The sequence below is a fragment of the Diplotaxodon limnothrissa genome, linkage group LG20 (assembly GCF_057381915.1).
Source record: "Diplotaxodon limnothrissa isolate DT_005_m linkage group LG20, D_limnothrissa_male_GT1.1, whole genome shotgun sequence".
Classification (NCBI taxonomy): domain Eukaryota; kingdom Metazoa; phylum Chordata; class Actinopteri; order Cichliformes; family Cichlidae; genus Diplotaxodon; species Diplotaxodon limnothrissa.
Genome location: NC_140615.1, coordinates 36472559 through 36494406, shown reverse-complemented (window position 1 = coordinate 36494406; position 21848 = coordinate 36472559). Strand labels below are relative to the sequence as shown.

Below are 21848 nucleotides of genomic sequence, written 5' to 3'. Positions count from 1 at the left end.
AATGCATCATGGGAATCCCCGGCAGCCTACGTCTATTGCAGCATAACTAAGGGAGGATTCAGGGTCACCTGGTCCAGCCCTAACTATATGCTTTAGCAAAAAGGAAAGTTTGAAGCCTAATCTTGAAAGTAGAGATAGTGTCTGTCTCCTGAATCCAAACTGGAAGCTGGTTCCACAGAAGAGGGGCCTGAAAACTGAAGGCTCTGCCTCCCATTCTACTTTTAAATACTCTAGGAACAACAAGCCTGCAGAGCGAGAGCGAAGTGCTCTAATAGGGTGATATGGTACTACAAGGTCATTAAGATAAGATGGGGCCTGATTATTTAAGACCTTGTATGTGAGGAGCAGGATTTTGAATTCTGGATTTAACAGGGAGCCAATGAAGGGAAGCCAGGATATTTTTAATTTTAGAGATATGCAAATGGAAGAAAGCAGTCTTACATATTTGTTTAATATGTGCGTTGAAGGACATGTCTTGGTCAAAAAATGACTCCAAGGTTCCTCACAGTGTTACTGGAGGCCAAGGTAATGCCATCCAGAGTAAGAATCTGGTTAGAGACCATATTTCTAAGATTTTAGAAGCAGAAAATTAGAGGTCATCCAGGACATTCCTGCAGTTTAAGCAATTCGTGTGTGTTATCTGGCTTCATGAATAGATAAAGTTGATAGATAGATAGATAGATAGATAGATAGATAGATAGATAGATAGATAGATAGATAGATAGATAGATAGATAGATAGATAGATAGATAGATAGATAGATAGATAGAGTATATAATGTTCTCTCTTTTTTGCACAGTTGAGTGTGTCAGGACACATTTTACCGCGTGTTGTATTTGCATATTTATGCGACATTCATGTGACAAATAAAGGATCTTTAATCTTGAAGTTTGGTGTCATCTGCATAGCAGTGAAAATGTATGCTATGTGTAGACACAACATCACTCCCTTGAATTAGGTGCCTTGATTCATAGGTCAGTGTTCAGTGCTTCAACAAGTGACAAAATAATCCTCTGAAAATGGTCAGATATCAGGAGTCGACTGAAAATGAGTGAAAAGCAGAGAAACTTCAGAAAACCAGGAGCTCGATTATATCAGATCCCTTTTAAAATGATGGCTGTTTCTGTGATATTTGCAGGAGCACGTCTTACATATTTATTATTATGTGAATCTGCAAATGTGCCTGCAGATTTCTGTACCATTTTATCTGGTAACAAAATTTGGTACAGGGCACTAAGTGTCCATGTCAGAATAAGGAATAAAAGGAAACACAGTGGCTTGTAATCTGTATACACGACACTAGAGGTCAGTGTTTTACCAAGCATACCCCTGAATCCATTGATGCTAGAGCTCACAAGTTAGATACAAAATAGATCCAGAAATAATGAGCCAAGAGCGATTCTGGGGAATTTTGGACAGTTTGGGGTTTGTTACAAACTGCTGGACCTGCACGAGCAGTTTGTAACAGTGACGGATAAATGTTGAGGAACAAACGCAGCACACCACATTCTGATTTCTGTTGTCTTTATTAGTGGAATGGAATATACACCTCTGTGCTTTAATGCTGTTTTCTCCGTCATTCATCCATCGCTCCTCACTCTCTCTCTGAGACTGAACATCAACACTTTAACTCTGAGGCGTCTGAAATGCTGCTGATCATCTCATCTAAGCTCCCATTGTGTCACCTCAGGATCAGACCAGTGTGCTTCAGTCAGGTTCACCTGACATTTAAAAAAAAGTGACATTTAAATTGAATTACCTGTGCTCAAATGCTTTAGAACCACCACGTCATTCTCAAAGCAACATAAATAAGTTAAAGAGCAACTTAACACCCAGTTTTAACTGGAAACAGTCTTTCACACATTCATCAAATCTGTTGCACACATAACTCTGGTTCTATGAGTAGCCTTTGGGCTTCTGGAAAAATATAACAGTGTAAGCAGTAGACAGAGTCAGAAAGAACAGTTTATATTTTTCCCCAAGACTCCAGATCCTCATCAGGAGATTCCTGTTGCTTATAAATCTAAACACAGCATTAAGGAAAATTGTTATTTTCTCATTACTACATTACATTTAATTTCATCTCATTACATTTCTCATTAATAACTGGAATTATTAGGTTGCTCTTTAAACCTCGTGCTGAAACTGTGACATACAGAGAACATCTGACTGGGGGGGGGGTTATGGATGAATTTGGACCTGCCGACCAATCACAATAAAATCTATGACTGCGGTAATCACTACACTTAAACCGTGATTATTACATCTCATGGTCAGGCCAGTCCCCAGGACAGCGTCACCCCCTGAATCACTACACGTATGTCCCGTTGTAAGCCATGACTGAAACATATATATTACATCTCTATGAAGGTTTATGACAGGACTAAATTACCAAAGAAGGACGCTCAAATTTAAATTTAGATGTTTCCTGATTTCCAAAGACAACAAAGCAACATGACATTAAACAGCAGATCCCAGTAAATTACAGTCAAGCCATGAATCCCAGCCATGGCTCCACCCATCAGCATCTGCATGAGTGACAGTACCTCACTCATGAAATAACACTGGATTTATATCAACTTAAAAAATGAACTTGCTTCACAGTTTTGGAATTTAAAAGTAATAATAATTAAAAGAAACGTGTAAGGTAAAGGAAATGTAAAAAAAAAAAAAAGGTCAGAAGGCCAAAGAGGCCACAGCGTATCAGCTGGCTAATTTAACACAACCTATTTTTAAGTTTGATAATAACTGACTTAAAGAGTAAGCGAGTGGGCATCAATGCGCCTTTTTTGTGTAATTGTCATTCGACACAGACATTGGGGGGGTGGATGCCAGCTGGAGGCCATAGCTACAGAATAAAGCGAAAACATTGAGACTGCGAAGGTATTTCAGAAAACAAGCCAAAGATCCGTCCAGCCCGTCCGTCCAGTCCCCGCTCTCTCATTAAACTACAGGAGAAAACAGATAAAATACCTATAACGGTATCCATGCATATTTGTGACTGCTCATCATACGAACACATACACGCATTCACACGTACACGCACAAACAGCCGCCCGACCTCGCGCATACACACTTTGCATTCTGGCGAGGAACATGCCTGAATGATTCACTGATAATAATCTGCTTCTCGGTAATCTAACTGCTCGGTGGTGCAAACACTCGTCTTGAAAAGATTCAGGGACAGAGGGGATGAGGAAAACAAACCAACAACTGGCAGGAGAGAAAACAATAAGAGTCGTCATGCAAAAGAACAGATGATGAGATTTTCTTCCCCACTATGTCGTGTTTTTTTCTCTTTTTTTCTCTGATATGCTTTATAAATTCCTATGATCAGTAGTGCTACTTCTACTGTACGAGGCTCATGCACGAAGGAACGCCAGTCAGATACCCGATGACTTTCATCTCTTTTTTCTTTTTCTCTATTTTTATCTTTTTTTTGTTTAGATTTGAGGATTTGATTGGAAGATGCGGGTGAAAGTTTATGATACAAAATATGTTACAGTATGTACCTCTTGTCTTCTGTCTGTGTGTCACGCATTCACACTCGCTCTTAAATGGTTCAAGGAAACGCTTCAACAAATCGCTCGCGGCTGAGCTCACACGTGGCCGACGGCGTCCACTCTTGAAAAAGCATGTATGGTTTTGAATGCACGTGCTGACGTATATTTAAAGGGTAACTTTCAACACATCTGAGCACGAGTCTCCGCCCAGTGAGCGCTGACGCTACATGTTTCCATAGATGCAAACAGAGTCTTTATTTTACTCAAATCAGTGCACTGAACTCAGTTAAACTCATATTGAGTTACCATTTCTTTCCGCCTGCATACTAAGAAGTAACAACATTAATGTTCAACTTCAAATCCCTTATTTGTAGAGTTGTGATCATTATTTTAGTTATACTAGATTTAGATTTTTGTGGATTTAGCTGATAACAGACTGAGACTCTCGCACAGATTCCTCTCTGTCAGCGTTCAGATGCCAGTAAAGGAGACCCGTCTCTCTTGAACATGTAAGGTAAAGACTGTGTACAAATGCCCTGTTTAGTCTGTTCAAATTGAACTCTGGTTCATTTTCTTATTTGGTGCAGTTTGATTGCACAGATGTGAACATTATATCTCACTTGTGTGACCCCGGAGGAGGCGTCTCAGTCTGGTCGCAGAGCGGTTTCATTACAAGTGTAAACATGATTACCAGGTGTATCAACAACATTTCTTTTACAGTTATGAAGTGATTTTGTTGGTTTAAAAACGGACTCGCCCGATCCATTAACAGTAACATACTTAGCTGACTTACTGTCCAGCTGATAGATGTTCACACTTTTGAATGTCACTGGCAGCCTCGTGCTCAGAGAAACAACTATTTGTAAAGAAGCATCATGACTTGTTTAATTGGATTATACATTTAAAAGAAATAAAACAACTAAAAATTCTAAAAGTTTCTCATTTGTTGGAACTTTAGTTTAGCATCATAACATTACCTTATGTTATAAGAGCATGTTGGCAAAAGATTAAATAAGCTCTATAAATATTGTGGATGAGTTACTCGTATTAAAGCCTTTAAAAGCATGAAGACATTACAGAAGAAACAGAGGATTAATGATATAAACAAGCGTGAATCATTGCTCATGTGGATGTTTTCCACTTCAGCAAAGATGTGAAAAACAAGCCTTTTTCTTCCAAAGTGTCCGTCGTCGGGGCGAACGTACTCTCAGCGCTTAAAGAGCTTTCAGTGTCGGCGTTTCCTTTCCCCTTCAAATCTATTGCAGAATACTCGTTATGTTCTCTCTCAGTGGAAAGATCGCATAACAAATGCATTTTTTTAGTTGCTTTACACTTTGTTCCCTGCAATAATTACTGTAGTTTTAAACACACACATTATAACTGTTATTAATATTATTCTGTTCATTTGTTGATGCTATTTTCCTGCTTGTTGTAATGTTGCATATTTTGAAAGGTAAAAGGCTCTTGATCCCGGTCTGGGCGTTAGTGTCAACACTGACAAACACTTCAGAGCTACAGTCAGTCTAGACCAGAGTAATCCAGTCCAGGACCATTAATTTAACTCTCCACAGTTTATTTAGAAAACCAGGTGAGTCCAGTGCTGCTCAGACCAGCTCCTTAAAGATGCAGACTGCCCAGTGTAGTTTTGCGAGTTGCTCAACAAAGATTGTTGGGTTTCACTGAGCTTCCCAAATTATTTGAAGTTCAAGTGATCAAGAGTTCCCCTTCATGATTTCCTTGATTTTCTAAATATGAGACCTTCAGCTGCTCAGCGAGAACCGTCAGAGAGCTCGTCCACAAACTCTTCAAAAGTCCATTTGAGTGCAGATGAGTCTTTCAGCTTTTTGTTTAGAGTTTAAACCTTCATGTTTCAAGCAAAAGAGATCCAGAAGTGAACTTAGCTGTGCAGCACTGTCGCTCCATTCAGGCTTCAACATGTAGTCTGTCGTTGGAATGAAAAGAAATCCAGCCAAAGAAAACAAAAGTTCCGGCACACGTTTCCTACAAGAAAATAAAAACCTCAAAATGTCTTAGATATGGCCCTTCAAGCTGCTGAGGGTTATTTGGTTGTCTACAGGTCATCTCCATTAAATCTTTTACCAATAACTAAACCAGCCTGTTCTAAATGATCCTCTGGTGGTTGTTGGTCCCCCCCAAAGCAACAGGTAATGCTCTCTTGTTTTTATAAAACCACTCAGTCCATTCATGTCGAGTTTACACTGAAAAATAAAACTTCTGTCGTCAGCAGTCATTTAGCATGCCTCCTCTAAAGGAGGGAAAACGAAGCCAGCCAAACCATCAGCCAGTTCGGGATGACTTTTGGAGTCTTGGCTTCTTTTCCACTGATGTTTCAGGTTGAACCCTTCATGGGTTTGTGCAATGAGATCTAAAAGGTCAAAACTGTGCAAGGCGGGTCAAATGTGTGCAAGGAGACAAAATGCATGAGGGTGGATCCTAAAGGTTTAAGAAGGTCTTTTGCTTCGTTCATGAAGTTGTAGCTTTTGATTTGAGCTTTTTTTTTTTTTTTTGAGGTTCTTATTTTTCAGTTGTCGTTGGATGTGGTCGTACATTTTTCTTCCCATCTCACCTGCTGTTTTAGCTATACGACTGTTTAATCCATGTAACCAGCGAAATGCATGTGGAAGTTAAAGCAATCAGTCAGGAATCAATCTGAGTATTTTCTTCCCGATATTTCAGCTAGCAGCGCCCCAGATCCAGGATCAGAGGTTCAAAGGAAGTTCACTGGGAAAGTGGCTGGTGGGGCGGAGGGGTGTCAGGAGGAATGTCATGTGTGGAGCTGGAGGTTATAAGGAGGAGATTTTGACGGTTTCATGGGTAAAAGCTGTTGCTCGGGTGTTGCGCAGGATGCCGGGGATGGGGGCAGGCGATGGGGGGAGGCTTTCGTCCGGTGTGTTGGCCGGCGGCGTGGGAATGCTGATGATCGCAGCAGTGAAATCTTGTTCCCCGCAGTTCAGCTTTAGGTTGTCAGCCTGGGCGTTCAGACTGGAACGACTGAAATAAAGAAAAAGAGAAAAGAAAAGATAAGCAAAAGGTTGTTTTTTTATTTGTGTGATACATTTAGATACGCAGGTGTGTATCTTTATCTGATTATAGCATCTGTGTTTACGTTTGTGGCGGTATGGAGGTTGTTTTGATATGCAGGGTGTCCAGTTCCTGGACGCTCCCCCGGCTGACTGATGCAGTGGAGTTAGCCAGGCGCATGGCGGCTCGCCTCCTGGCCCTGCGGGGGCAGCAGCCGGTGGGGTTGTTCTGTGCCCCCTGCTGGCTGGATAGAGAAGTGCTGCGACTGGTCCTGAAGCCCACTGACTCAGTCATACACAGCTCGCTGTAGGTCATCTCATCTGTGAACTCATGGTTCTGTAAGCAGAGGCAGGAAGGAGGGAGGTCAGCTGAAGTTTCAATCTTGCATGTGTGGATTGTGGAAGATGCGCTTTTGCATTTCTCTGAAGTCGTAAATCTAAATCTTTGTGATTTTCTGCCTCTGCATATTTTTGTGGCCTAATTTGTATGTTACAGTTTTACAGTCTCTTAAGTATATTTTTTCTTCTCATTTCTTTTATTTTTGGGATATTTGTGTTATTTTTAGGGTGTTTTCTGCGTATGATTGTCTTTTTGTCTTTAGTTTTTCCAGATGAAGCTGTTGAAATTCTTCTGTTCATTAATCTATGTGTGATCTTCAGTCTGTGACTGCTGACCGTCTTAAAAAGTGAAGCTAAAATATCTCTCTCTCTACACTGAATGACTGTAAGCTTATTTTAATGGCATGGATGAAAGGGGCTGAATGAAATGTAAATTTCAAAATGTACTGAGAGAATCCAGAAGGGCGACTTAAAGGAAACTTTGGTGAGTCTGTTTATCCAGCTTCTGTTTCTAGGATCAGAAACAGAGTTTATATTAAGGCTTTGTACAAAGACAAAGAACTGCTGAAGATATTTTAAACTGGTGTTCAAAAAAGTAAGAGGCAGCTTGAGTTCTGTCTGCATAAGATGTAATAGTTGATGGTCCTGAGGGAAATTAAATGTCTGAAACCTCACCGTTGTCTTCTCCAGACAGTGCAGCAGGTGGTGGTGTTGGTGCTGGAAAGCCGATCTGTTCTTCACACACAGAGCTGTGCTATCGCTGTCACGACCCTGAAAATACACACACGTAATAAAATGTGTTTAATAAATAGACTGTTTTGTAGAATTGGTGATGATAGCTTCACACTTTGAGGTTCTCTTAACAAACGTCCTTTCTCTTATGATCAACACTTCTTTCTACAAAAACTTAAGTTCAGTTCCTCTTTTTAATGTCAAATATCAACACATTCATGTATTCAATGAATATTTGTAGGCTCATACTGGTCTTTGTTTGCTTCTTTGACCAGTAAAACAACAATAATCACTTTCTATGTTGGGTCTGCTATGTTTGATCCTGAGCAATCCAGTGCAGTGTTAAATCTCATTTGCACTCATGCTCATAAAACATGAGTGCAAATGAGCTGAGTTTGCTGTTTGTTAAAGGAATATGTACAGTGGTGCTAAAGTAGTGAAAAGGAGAACGGGTTTTAAAGCTACATATCTGTTATCTATATCATATTTTATCATATATATCATATTACACCAAATCAAATATGACTAAAGTAAGACTCTGGAAATGAAAACTATCTGCATTTAAAGGTTTACTGAAGAAAGAGGAAAGAGATAAAGCTGAGATGAGTCGGATGTGATGTAGAAACTCGCATCCTCGGCATAAAAAACAAACAAGTATTAATTCCTTGTATGTGTTGGCTCCAGGCTGTAATGATGCCTGGAGTTTTCCAGGCAAATGAAAACATTTTTTACATGTTACTGGTCACATTGTCAGGAAACACTTGATTGTCGACAAGCTGGTCGACGGGCACAAACTAACTTTTAGCTGCATAACACTTCATACACGTGACAAAAGTTCAAAGTGCTTCATAGAGGAAACAGTTGCAATGTAAAAGTAAAAGAACCTGAGGACACAAGAAATGAAAATGTAACAAAATAACAAATCTTATTTTTAAAAGGAAATTAGGTGAAAATAAAAGTAGAGGAGGCAAAATACAAGGAAAATGAGAACATTTACTCAAATATGACTTCTTTTCCACTGGGTATCAGAAAAATTTGAGATGCTCTCAAATTTTGATACCTCCTGAATAAGCACAAAGCTGCCAACTATTCCTGAACAGAAACAGTCCATTTATTTGAATACAGTTTTCCCAACTCCAACTAAATGAAGGTACTTTCAGCCACTCCTTTATTTCCCAAGGGTCCCTACAAAGGATGGATTCAAGATGCCTTTCTTTACACCACCTGGGTTTGTGACCTACTGAGTTTCATTTTTCCACCTGGAAACTATTCAGGGATTTTCATGGTGAATGTGTTAATCAGTAAGCTTCAACGTTTGTGCTTTGTTTTTTTCTCTTTTTGCATTATTGTTCGAACTTATTTCAGCTGCTGCTCTGTCTTCTGATCATTTCATCTTATTTGCAGCAGGGGAAGCATAAATAGATCAGAACATCTATTTTTGAGGTACGTGTTTCTTATGAGACTCACGAGTTTACTTTCATAAACTTGTGAAATGTGGGACATTGTCTGATTATGTGGGGCGGCGGGCTGAGGGATAAAGCTGCTGTACAGGCCCACATAAGACGGCACACCTGTTCAGAAGGACCATACTGTGTTTTCACCACTTTTACGAAGCGTTCCTCTAACAGCTGACGGCTCATACTGAGGATATAATAAAATAACTGCTTTTCTAAACTGTCACAGTTAAATAATCTGCGTGTAAAAAAAGATTAATAATGCAGCAAAAAGAGGCTTCTGCATACATGCACTTTAAACAGTAACCTTTTAACTAATATTTGCTTGCACTTGTAAAGGAGTCATTTTTAATGCTGAGACTGTGTGATTTCCACCACTGGATTTGAATGAGCTCATAATCTTCCCTTTGGCTCAGTCTCCTGAGACAAATCTTTGATTTAAAATGCAGAATTCTTTTACTAGAATTTAGTTTTTTTTATCAGTAACTCATCTTCAGTTCACATTTCTCCACATTAATAAGAAACAACTGCAAAAGTTTTCCTTTCATGTTTTAAAAGGCCAAACTAAGAGCTGATCAACATCTTTAAGACTCTTTTCTTCTTATTTTAATCACCTTTATCTCGCTCTTTCTCATTTTGCTTTGTTTTTTCTTTCAGCCGGCTTTTAATTGAGTTTTGTTATTTCCCTAAACTTTTTTTCACGTGTTATGATGAAGAAAAATGAAGCTCTCTTCTTGCCCTGTAGCACAGATTTCCTCCCTTTCTCCATATATTCGCCACTTTCTCTGCACCCCATTTTTCTTCCTCTTCACCCTCATTATGCACTCTTTAAATCCAGCAGTCATCCCTCATTTTGGCTCAGTGCAGCAGAGAGATTAAGACTCAATATCTGTGTGAGTCTCTGTGTGAGACCCATCCACTCACCCTCTACCTGGAGCCTAAAGCCGTTTTCATGATAAAACATTTAAACCCGGTGAATCTTTCATCCTCTTGACTGAAGAAAAAAACTGAGAGTCTGAGTCACGATTAAGCTGAAAGATAAAAAAAGAAAGTTCCTCAGATCTGCAGTGATTTAGATCCAGTTTATTTTCAGAATGTAATAAAAATATTCCTGCAGGTTCACACTGTGGGATGCATCCATCTAGTAAATAGGAACAAGACTAAAAGGCCGAGGGCTCCTCTGAATCTTTCATACTCCTCACACCCAACAAATTATGTGAGTTCTGAAATTATAACAAAAAAAAGAAACCATTCTTTTCTCTGAAAATGTTGGACAGTTATTGGTATTTAAATGGAAGTTTAGAGTGGAAACTAAAGGACATCTTTAATCACATTAAGTATGGCTGTTCTGTCACATAGCTAGCATCACTAGCATTTTAGAGAAATATATACAAGGAAAAGATGCAAAAATGGTGCAGTACTGGACACCGAGAGATAGCTTCAGATTATTTATTTTATTTTGGCTTTTCTGCTGCGTCCCAAACAACAGCTGGATCTAAGGTGCTAAAACTGTAGGCTCACCCAGTTTGTTTAAATGTGATGCCAATGGATGCTTTAACAAGCATCCATTCAAGGAGCTGGAACTAACAAACATCTCACTATGACCTAAAACCAGAGTCGCACTGGGGCAACAGTGTTTGGAGTCTCCATGAATGGCCAACATTAATGCAACTTTTACCATCTGTTGCCATCAACATATGCAGAAATTCCAATTAAACAGAGTTTGAACTAAATTAACTAACTGCTTTCATTCAGAGTCAGGCTAGAACCTCGTAGATTTGAAATAAACATTCTGAAATTCCTGCACAAATAGAGATGTAGTTGCTGGAGGATACAAATTCAAGAGCACAATGACATTGGCACTCAGCAACCTCGCTTTTATGTAGAAATATAGCCAGGATGCAACCGGTTTACGGCCCCTATGCAAACAGACCGACCACAGATGAGTTGTGCTGATTGGGCCAGATCAACTGTGACTGATTGCAAACTAAATCTGTCTGCATTTATAAACTGAATTCTTACTCTAGTGCGACTGAGCCATAAACTCATAATATGATTCACCACAGGGCAGCTTTTTTGGGACAGCAGTATCTTTGATGAAGCATGGGCCCATTTACACGCTGAGGAAAGTTCCTGATCAGTTTTAACATTTACTCTCTCATAGTTTTCCTGACTGTAAAAATGGGTCTGGCTCTTGTGGGTTAATGCCGAAATATTATATTAAAACTGTTTCGGTTGTCAGCTGCTTTTTAATTATTCTGATCATGTGTTTAATGTAAAATCTTAATCTGCAGGTGTATCTGTCAACGAAATGTAAGATGATATCAGAAGACTCTAATTAGCATTCAGGGTTATTTCATCCTGCTGAGGTTTCATCTGAAAGGTTTCTATGTGTCTAGGAAAAAAACACCAATTAGCTGCCGTTTGTTATGTGCAAAACAACAACCTGTGCAGGATCCTGAAACTACCGAATTTGCCTTGTGCGATCAGTAAAGTATCTAACCGTCTGATTTAAATCTTCACAGTACGTTGTTGTTTGTGTCTGTTGCATCTGTGGACAGTGATCAGGTTCCACTGCTCTTTTGCCAAGTTGCTGCTGGGGAAACTCTCCTCATGCGCTTCTTATTAGTGAATCACCAAACTGCTGAAGCAGCAGCTCTTCGTCTGTCTGAGGGTCTGAGGCGCTCTTTGTTTTGCTGCCTCTCTCTTAGTCTTGCCTCACCTCAGCATGTCAAAACTCATTAAATCTGCAGCTCACTTTTCTAAAAATTAAATACTGAATTCAATTTGCAGATGATAACTAAAATGACATTGACTGTTTGGGGGGATTTCGAAGAAAACAACTCACAAGTAAATCTTCAAACTTTCAGAAAAACTCTGGATAGTCACTGGTACCTGCCGTTTGATAGATGGATTTACTATTTTCTAAGAAAAACATTGTTAATGGACAAAATCCACATTTTTACAAAATAGCTATATTTACACAATTAATACATTTCACTGTAATAATTGTCACGGTCCTGTTTTTGAGTCGGAAATCCTTCAAGCTTGACTTTCTTTTTGCGTTCTGTTAGTGTCGGTCATTAAAATAAAAACAGCCAGGGTTATAGTTTTAGCTGGTGTAATGTCAAAAATATAGAATGAATTTTGCTAGACAGTTTGAACATATTTATTAAGTCCACTGAGCTTTAAAGCTAAACATGACGGTGAAATGTGTTATTTGAGGGAAATTATAAACACAAATAGAGGGGAAAATATCATTTTAGTCGTGTAAATCACAGGGACTTATTTGTATAGCTGAGTCAAAGATGGGCGTGTCACAGAAGCTGAATGTGTGGAGTGAGGAGATGGACTCAAGTGCAGACACGCGAAGAGACAAAAAAACATGAGCCGTTTATTAAGGCTGTCAAAAATAATACAAACAAAAGGGCAGGGCGAGGGCGAAACCTAAACTAGGTGAACTAAAGCTTAACATAAAAGACCTAAAAGTGGACATGGACACCTGAAACATGAAGACTCGGCATGAATACATTCACCTGGAAACACAGCAGGACAAACGGATGAGGAATGAAGACTAAATACATAAAGGAGGTGATCAGGGGAAGTGGAAACACGGGGAAACAGCTGATTAGAACGAACAGAATGGCTGTGTCCCAATTCAGGGTCTGCACGCTTGAAGTATGCATTTTAAGTGCGATTACGTCACTTCCACGCGACGACGGCTGTCCCAATTCGAAGTGTAGTTCAAATGCGTACTCCAAATGCGCCGTCGATATCCCCAAATATCAAGCGTGGTCCGGTGCACGCTTCGTGGTCCCATATATCCCACAATTCATAGCGCAGCGGTGGGTGTGGATAATTTTGCCGCAAAATAGGGCAGAAGGGAGCAGCCGAAGAGTGAACTGTCAAAAGTAAGTACTGAATATGACGTCACTTATTTATGTGCGAATGTTTAATAACGAAGAACATTAAAACATTACTGTTGGCCACCTGTCGCCAAAGTTATGTAACATTAGTGATGTTTGTACTTTAAGCGTTAACTTGGTTTTACATATGTATATATATATATATATATATATATATATATGTATATATATATATATATATATATATATATACATATATATATACATATATATATATATATGTATATATATATGTATATACATATATATATACATATATATATACATATATATACATATAATATTGTCCATATTATATTTACATTACCACAGTGAGATGACTTTAGTCTCATGAACAACATTAGCTAATTGTTATTTACTAACTAATCTTAAATGACTGTTCAGCACAGAAATGAAGCCCAACAATCATGTTTACAGTCCCATGGTCTCAGCCTCAGATACTCAACTAATCAAAGTGATGTCATGACAAAAATGAATGACCAACAAAAATTTTTTCTCCTTCATTTCTGTCAAACAAAGCTGTATGTAACGTGTCTCGCGGTTAGTATCATGGTTGCTAGGCAACCTGAACAGCGCGACGAAGCGTATACCGTCCCATTTCACAAGCCTCTCACTTCCGCACTTCTCGTACTTATAGTACGCACCGTACGTAGTACGCGTAGTGCGCGTACTTCAAGCGTGCAGACCCTGAATTGGGACACAGCCAATGACGCCACAGGGAAGTGAAACTAAACACACTGAACATGGAACACCAGACCTCTTCAAAATAAAACAGGAAACATTAAGACTTAAAATGACGAACCGAAGAGGAACACATTCACTATAAACATACAGAGGGAAAAGGGGACTGGAGATGAGACATGGAAACAGAACATGATGGCTGGGGGAAACACAAACAAAGACAAAGACATTAGTGAAACACATGAAGAGCGAGGGAGACGAAGACACAAGGGGAATCTAATGAACAATGAAGTATAACAGGGCAACCTGGTATGGAACGCCAGGACTGCCATAATGAATTAATTAAATACACCATTAAATAATTAATTAAATGTGGCAATAATTAATTAAAATTGGAATTAATTAATTAAATAAATAGTTATGACACATGTAATTAATTAATTATTGACACATTTAATCAATTATTTATGTATTTCACATTTTAATTAATTATTGACACATTTAATTAATTAATTATTGACACATTTAATTAATTATTTATGTATTTCACATTTTAATTAATTATTGACACATTTAATTAATTATTGACACATTTCATTAATTATTTAATGATATATTTATTTATTTCATTTTGGCAGTCCTGACGCCTGGCTCTCATCATGAAATAATTTTATCTGTCAGCCTCACCCATCAAACTCAGGGGGCGGGGTTAACGCTGATCGAGTCAAAACCATTGCTTTGGCCTGGTGGCCATTGTTTCTAGCACACAACAACCGGCATGTGGAAGCTAACAGAACTGAGCTTTGAAAAACCCTGTTTGTGTGTTACCAAATACCGTTTTAATATTTTTTTAGCCGAGAATGTAGTGGTTTAATCTTCATGTGTCTGGTCGGTTTGTCAAGATACAGCCTCTTTGCAAAAGTGTTTCGATGATTTCGGAGATGTCTGCCCAGTCTCACGGCAAAGCGTGGGATAGACCCGCTCGCCTCGCAAGCAATCCCACCGACAAAGCGCAGGCCCCGGTACACAGCTGTAGTAACCCCCGCTGACTTCTTTTACTGAGGTTATATTTATCGATGTTTTATTTCGTGATGTTCTTATGTGTCCTACGTGTTTCAGTCGCCAATTCTGAATTATAACTAACATTAAAAACATGTTTAAGGAGGAGAGAGAGCAAATAAATCTGTTTAACATCTGATCTTTGGGTTTTTGTTCAGTAATCAGCGTGACCTGTGTATAAACACATAAAAGAGATAACGTTGGTGTTTCCGTCATGTAGTAACTGCTGGCTTTAACTGTACAAAGGTTGTTCGACACTATGAAACACATACAGACTTCATGATGTTCGGCTAATATTTTTATTGTGAATATTAATCATGCTGACCTCGCTCTATACACCACGCAGCGAGGTCAGCATGTCCACGATATCCTCAGCTCCATGAGTTAACACAAAGTTTCCCAGCTGACTATCTAACTGCCAACTATTCCAGAGACGTGAAAATATACAGCATAAAGAAAAGTGTAAGAGACTCAGCAGCAGATTAGAATAACAGTTATACATTTAATAAATCACCAAATGAATCCAAGAAACGAGCAAACCTGTTCCGACAATTTGAATTTGTATTCCCTCAGCTGCAGACTCGCTGCTGTTTAAATGTTTGAAAAGGAAGATTAGATATAAACAAACGTCAAACATAGACTCAGTCTGCCTTCATATTTGATATGAGGCCAGCACGTATAGTGGCCTCAGCAGGCTATTACTGAAATACACGTGCTATATCATAAACTATGATATAAACAGGGAGGTCCTATTAACATGTTTAGTTTTAAAGGACACCTTCCTGCCTTTAGTCTCATTCATGAGCAGTATTAGTTTTCTTCTAACATCCAGAAGTCTGCACGATGTGTTTCATAGTTTGTAACAAGCCTTTGACAGGCAAACATAACATGACCGAAAAAGCAAAAAAAAAGAAAAAAGAGAGAGAGAGAGTGTTGACATAAGAAGAGAAAATGCTCTCAATTATGGAGACAGACAAATGGTTCATTTATGTTTGATGTGTGTTTATTCCTCCCTAAATATCGTCGGTGAAGTTTGCCATGCATGTCAGATTTTCCTGCGCATTTTTATACCTCTGCCAACAGAGAGAGAAAAAAAATCACATTCTAACAGACAGCTGGTGCTTAGAATACAGTTGAATAACTATTAAAAAACAGATGATATTTAGATGATAGTTCAGTCTAACACATGTGAACCATTAAACGTCTGTGAAACTATGCAGTTATGAAACGTAACTTTAACCTCAGCCAAACCGATTTGCTCAGTTGTAAATAAAACAGCGAAGTAAACGTGACCCGACAGACAGAACCTGAGTGAATGAAGTCCAGCGTTTAACCACTGAGAGCTAAAACTCAGCTGAGGTTTGAAAGCTGTGTGCCGGTGATTGGACATCAGCCGCTGATAAAGCTGGTTCGCCTATAAAGTGCTCTGTAAGGAAACGAGCTCCAGCAGCTCTGCGCTCGGGGAAAACACTATATTTACTTATCTTGTGCAGAAGAATGCGCTGACATTGCTTTATATCGAGCACCGGCTGCCCAGTTAAACTGTGACTATCACCAGGTAACTAGGCGTGTTTCTTGAATTAGCAGCAGGTGTTAAACAGCTGACAGATGAGGAGGAGGATGCATGCAGGTAAACTGAGGGTCTGCTGAGCTGATCGCTGGTTTCGTGAGAAAAATGTCAGCTCGTTCTTTATGTTACAGAAGCACAGAGACACAAGACCAGGCGGAAAGAGACGATCGTTCGGTGAAAATGAGAATCTGCGAATGCAACATGTGGAACACGGAGAGTGGAATATGTAAACAAACCGGTTAACGTAACCCCCTCGGTGCACTCTGCATGCTAACTGTTAGCAGAGCTAGTGAAATCTCTGAAAACATCTGAGCACTTTTGCAAACATGTTCTATGTTGACAACCTGACCAGACATACGTCGCGACATTCGCGGCTAAAACACTGTTAAAAGTGTAGCTGGTGACAGAAAAACGGGGTATTTTAAAACTACACCACCACCATTGCTGCTTGTGATTTGATCTGCATTCTGGGATAACTGGCTGCCCCAAGTCTACACAAGCAATCGATTTTCTAGGATCGACCTGTTTTGACTTACTTTGCACGGCAACCAATCAAATGTTAGAGAAGCTGCATGGGCAGCGTTAACCCCGCCCCCTGAGTTTGATGGGTGAGGCTGACAGATAAAATTATTTCATGACGAGAGCCAGACGCCAGGACTGCCAAAATGAAATAAATAAATATATCATTAAATAATTAATTAAATGTGTCAATAATTAATTAAATGTGTCAATAATTAATTAAAATGTGAAATACATAAATAATTAATTAAATGTGTCAATAATTAATTAATTACATGTGTCATAACTATTTATTTAATTAATTAATTCCAATTTTAATTAATTATTGCCACATTTAATTAATTATTTAATGGTGTATTTAATTAATTCATTATGGCAGTCCTGGCGTTCCATAACCTGGGGAAAACAAAATGAGCTTAAATTAATTTAAACATAAATCATAAACCATCCAGATATATTGAACTCAAAGCACTGGGTCAACCAACCCAGCACCGTGACAGGGTCCTGAAATGCATTGTGAGAAGTCAAGCTCACTGCAGCTAAAGTATAGATAAGTCATGATCAGCAGAATCCTAGTGAACCATATTATGGATTCAGATATCTGTGGTCCTAAAGGTGTTGGTCTGCAGTAGCTCCTTCACATACATTATGCTTATGGAGTGGATGCATGCCTGTAAGAGTGCTGTCATGATTAGCAAAACCAAGGAGGACAAAGATTTCCTGAATTTAAAGGTCAAACATCCTGGAAATCTTATTACAGAGCAAATGATGGATGATGAAGGTATTTATAACGCTGGATGATGTATGCAGAAGTAAACATCGTCATCCCCAAATTTATTGCATGTACATGTGGCCTGAAGATCTCTCTGTTCACAGTATACTGCACACATCTGTGTGTGGGACACTTGTGGGCAAACTACATGAAAGTGAGAAACTACATGTAGCTGATGAGGCCTCGTGCATGGTGGTTTTTACTGAACAGACCGAGATGCTTCAGGTCAAGGCAAATTTTCGCAGCTGCTGAAAGTCAGCACATTTGATGCCTCGTTAAGAAATCTCATGTAAAATTTATTTGCAGGCTCAGATTTATTTGTGGGTTTAACAGTTATAAAGTTTGGCCCCACACATCAGCCAGCTTTCTCTTTGGGTGTACTTTTATTTGATTTTATCTTGTTTGTTGTGGTTTATGTGACTTTGTGTTTTTCACTCTGTCTTTAGTCCCTTTATCTCTCCTTACCTTTCCACAACTTTCTGAGTTAACCTGAGTGTAATCCAGCCTTCTTCCTTGACAGTGAGAAATCATCCACTGTTAGTGTGAGTGTCTGCGTCCATGTTTGTGTGTCTCACCCTGAGCCCTCGGTCTTCTTTGTACTGGAGGAAGGCGTTGGTTGTTCCTTTCTTTGCCATGCGGATCCGAGCCAAGCGCACTTTCTGTTTGACAGAAATACAGGAAAACAGCAGCGTCAGCGCCTCACACACACACACACACACACACACACACACACACACACACACACTGTAGAGGAGCACATCATCTGTCTCTAAACTCATAATTTTTCAGGTGAATTGCAATTTTTGCTGCAAAGCTCCAGTTTTCGGGCTTTAAAGGTGCTTTTTAATAAAACGTTATTTTTTCAGCTGATACAATAGAAGCATAAAGATGCACCACATGTACGTTTAGGGTGCACCCAAAGAATAAAAATGAAAACTGATGGGCATGACAGCTACACAGAAGTCAAGCCAAAATATCACAGCTGCCTCCTATTGGCTGGGTGCAGTATTGGTCATCGTGCCAGAGGTGCACAACACCAGGAGAAGAAAGCAGCACAGTTCAGTGAACTTAGAACTGAAGAAGCTTCTTGGATGAGAGAAAAATCTCCAAGAAACTTAGATTATCTTGACCTGGATGGCTGAGAACCCACACAGACAAAGCAGCACACAGTTTCAACATATTTTGATTTCATTTATCAAAAGTGGGATGAAGCAGCGACGCTGCTTATCTTGATTTGCTATTTCTGTTTGTGCAGTGTATTAAACATTTTATGACTCCACCCAAAAAGCAAAAAAATGACCTGATTTTTCACGCCGGTGTCGATCCTAGATGGCAAGTGGCCAGAACAGAAGCACTGAAAGGAGATGTTCAAGGAGATGGCCTTAAAGGGTTGCCTTGGCCTGTTAGATGTTCGCTAGACCTCAGTCAAAAGCTAACTGCTCAGTGAGTAAATGAATCAATGCATGGCTGAAATGAGGTATCTCTGAAAACAAAAGTTTTCAGCCAACTTTAATCATAAAGGGATTTTGTTTTAAAGGCCACAGTATCTGATTAGACTCATCCCAGAACACAACATGGATGGGTGGACCTTGAAGAGGTCAAAGGTGGATGTTTAGTTACATGGTTTTTATTTGTGTTGTCTTAAACCTGCATCAGAACCTAGAAGCTGCAGTCTTACTTCTTGGTTAGACTATTTTGAGCTCGATACTGAAACGTCAGAATCAGACCTGCTGTGCTCTCCTCTTGTCCGCTCTCTGGTTCTGGTGGTAGATCCGGCTGAAGTTGGACACGATGACAGGTACAGGAAGGGCGATCACCAGGACGCCGCTCAGAGAGCAGATCGATCCAAAGATCTTCCCTGCGATGGTGTTTGGAACCATGTCTCCATATCTGCAGAGAGAAAACGTTTTTCATATGAAATTTCCGAATAAATGAATCCATTGATTCCAAGCAGGAGGTTAAGCAAGAAGAAGACTTCTTTATAGTGATCATCACATAAATAGCATTATGTCCCTCCAATAAACTTTGAGGCTGCAATTTACTATATAAACACAATTTAGACAAACAAGTTCAATACTGGGAAAATGTTGCCACTAACACGAATCACTGAAACTGGATATTTATTTGATTTTAGAGGTTTTTTTCAATCTGTAGTATTAGTTAAAAGCTAAATAGGCAAGTCCTCCACAAGATTACAGTGCAAGTGTTGAAAAGCTGCTCACACACACTCTCACAAATTCCTGGTCGCTGCCTCATGCGGCCTTCACCTTTCATTGTGCTCAGCCATAAATCACAGGTAGTGAGACGAGGACAAGTAAGAGGAGGAGGAGGAAGAGATTAGAGAGCTGGCAGGAGGCCAGGATGCTTTGTGTGATTCTGCTCAGACACACCGACGGGAGAAACCTGCAGCTGCACCAGTCAACAGTTTACTATACAAACCAGTCAACAGCTAGAAGCTGATTGATGCTCAGCTCCACCTGTTTACTTTGTTTCTTTAAGTAAATATTCAGAGAGATATGATCAGCAATCGGTCCTCCGGTTTAAGAAGTGCCGTTGGATGATGCATCCAAAGTCTCATTTTTGAAAAGTTTTCTTAGCTTTATTAAAGCAGAGATAAGCCTGAGAAATCACAGGTGCTCATATGACAGCCGTTGGTTAATCACAAGGTAGTATAAAGCATACTTGGCTCTGTTGAGACGTAAAATCTCTCATAAAGTTGTTATTATAATTAAGTCCTCAGTGAACTGTGTACCAATCATTATTACTCAAAGAAATTATTTCTTTCCAGCTGATTAAATGATTAATTTGTAAGAACACATTCCCGTTTTTTTTAACTGGTGTCTGTCTCACTGTGGATTTAACTCTTTATATTACACATATGCAAATCAGCACAGGTTGTACAGTAAATCAGATATATAGGTAATGAACTGCAGCTCTCTGCTCGTGTACCTGCTGCATTATATATCCGTCCTTCTCAAAATAAGGCCGCGACCTTGTCTGCTGTGTGCTGCTCAAATCTTACAAGCCATTTTATTATTTTTCAAAACTTTAAAGCTAATTTTAAAGCTGTGCAGTTGCTCCTCCTGAAGATGAGTTTCATAATGAATTGCTTCTCATTCTTGGCATAAATCCTGTTTTCTAAATCTAATTCCACATGTACTGAAGTGCATTCAGCTGACTGACAGACTGCACAGAATGATTTGCATTTTCCCCTCATTCCTTCATAGCTTTTCTTTATAGTCCATATACCCTACACTTTACCTCCTGGTATAAAGTGCAGAGATGGTCCGCATGGAGCCAGAACATCCTGAAGTTTAATCATCGAGAAAATCCCAGGTTCCTTATCTGCTCTCTTACTGGATCAAAATTTCTGTATCGAGGTGTTAAAGACAGATCTTCGGTGGTATCAGTGTGTGTTTGCGGATTTCCTTTTTTTCTCTATTAATCGGTTTACTCTGCGGTTAGTTCGAGGCCTTGATTTCAAATGACCTGGACTCTGAAAGCTAAACATTATGCAGTGGTACTGAAAGACAAACACCGTGTGCTAAAAGCCATGTTTGAGAAGCTGGAAGTATATTATTTCTCCTAAAATGAGCCAGAACACGCTCACCAAACCTGATCCTCTGCTTTTTGAAACCAGAATTTCCACACTTCCAAACATCAGCTCAGACCTGCATCCCACCGTGTCACTCACATAAAGCACAAAGACAGAGTGAGACACTTCTGAAACAACTAATATGGATCTTTTAGGCCCTCTCGCTGCTCGACTTTCCACTCTCCAAAGCTAAATGACTTTAGCTAAGTGATATGCAGTTAATTGTTAAGATGCATCTTTCACCCAGCTCTGTGCTTATTCTTAAATTCACTGGACTCCTGGCTGAGGAGAGTGCATCACTGACTGTAATTCGCCGGGAGCCGAGGGCGTGCTGACGGCACGCAGGTCAGTTTTACTGAACCTCCAGTGTCCTCAGCCGGGAGACATATTGGCAGCTGGGAGCAGATCAATGGAGATAACAGAGGGCAGAGAGGAACAGAAGTCATCTGTAATTGTTGGCAAAAAGCACTCAGAAGAATCGACGGAGACGTCAGACTGCGGCCAAACAGCCAGGATGAATCTGTGCCGGATCTCTAACTGAACTCAGCCTGAACATCGGAGAGGCCTGTATCTGGATCCTCCCTCCTTCATCATTTCTCAAGTTTTTACATAATTTTTACTTCAAGGTTTGTAAAATAAGCACAAACTACAATTTAA

General features: G+C 39.5%; 1 protein-coding gene across 1 annotated transcript in view; it reads right to left on the bottom strand.

Moving 5' to 3' along the window:
- Positions 1-6307: 6307 nt before the first annotated feature.
- kcnd1 (potassium voltage-gated channel, Shal-related subfamily, member 1) overlaps positions 6308-21848 on the bottom strand; it is a 68130-nt gene continuing 52589 nt past the window's right edge. The window contains exons 4-8 of the mRNA XM_085344502.1: positions 19324-19486; positions 18172-18255; positions 7559-7654; positions 6631-6881; positions 6308-6515 (exon numbers count right to left, since the gene is read on the bottom strand). Coding sequence (XP_085200628.1) covers positions 6308-6515; positions 6631-6881; positions 7559-7654; positions 18172-18255; positions 19324-19486 — 802 coding nt within the window. The remainder of the gene's footprint in view (positions 6516-6630; positions 6882-7558; positions 7655-18171; positions 18256-19323; positions 19487-21848) is intronic.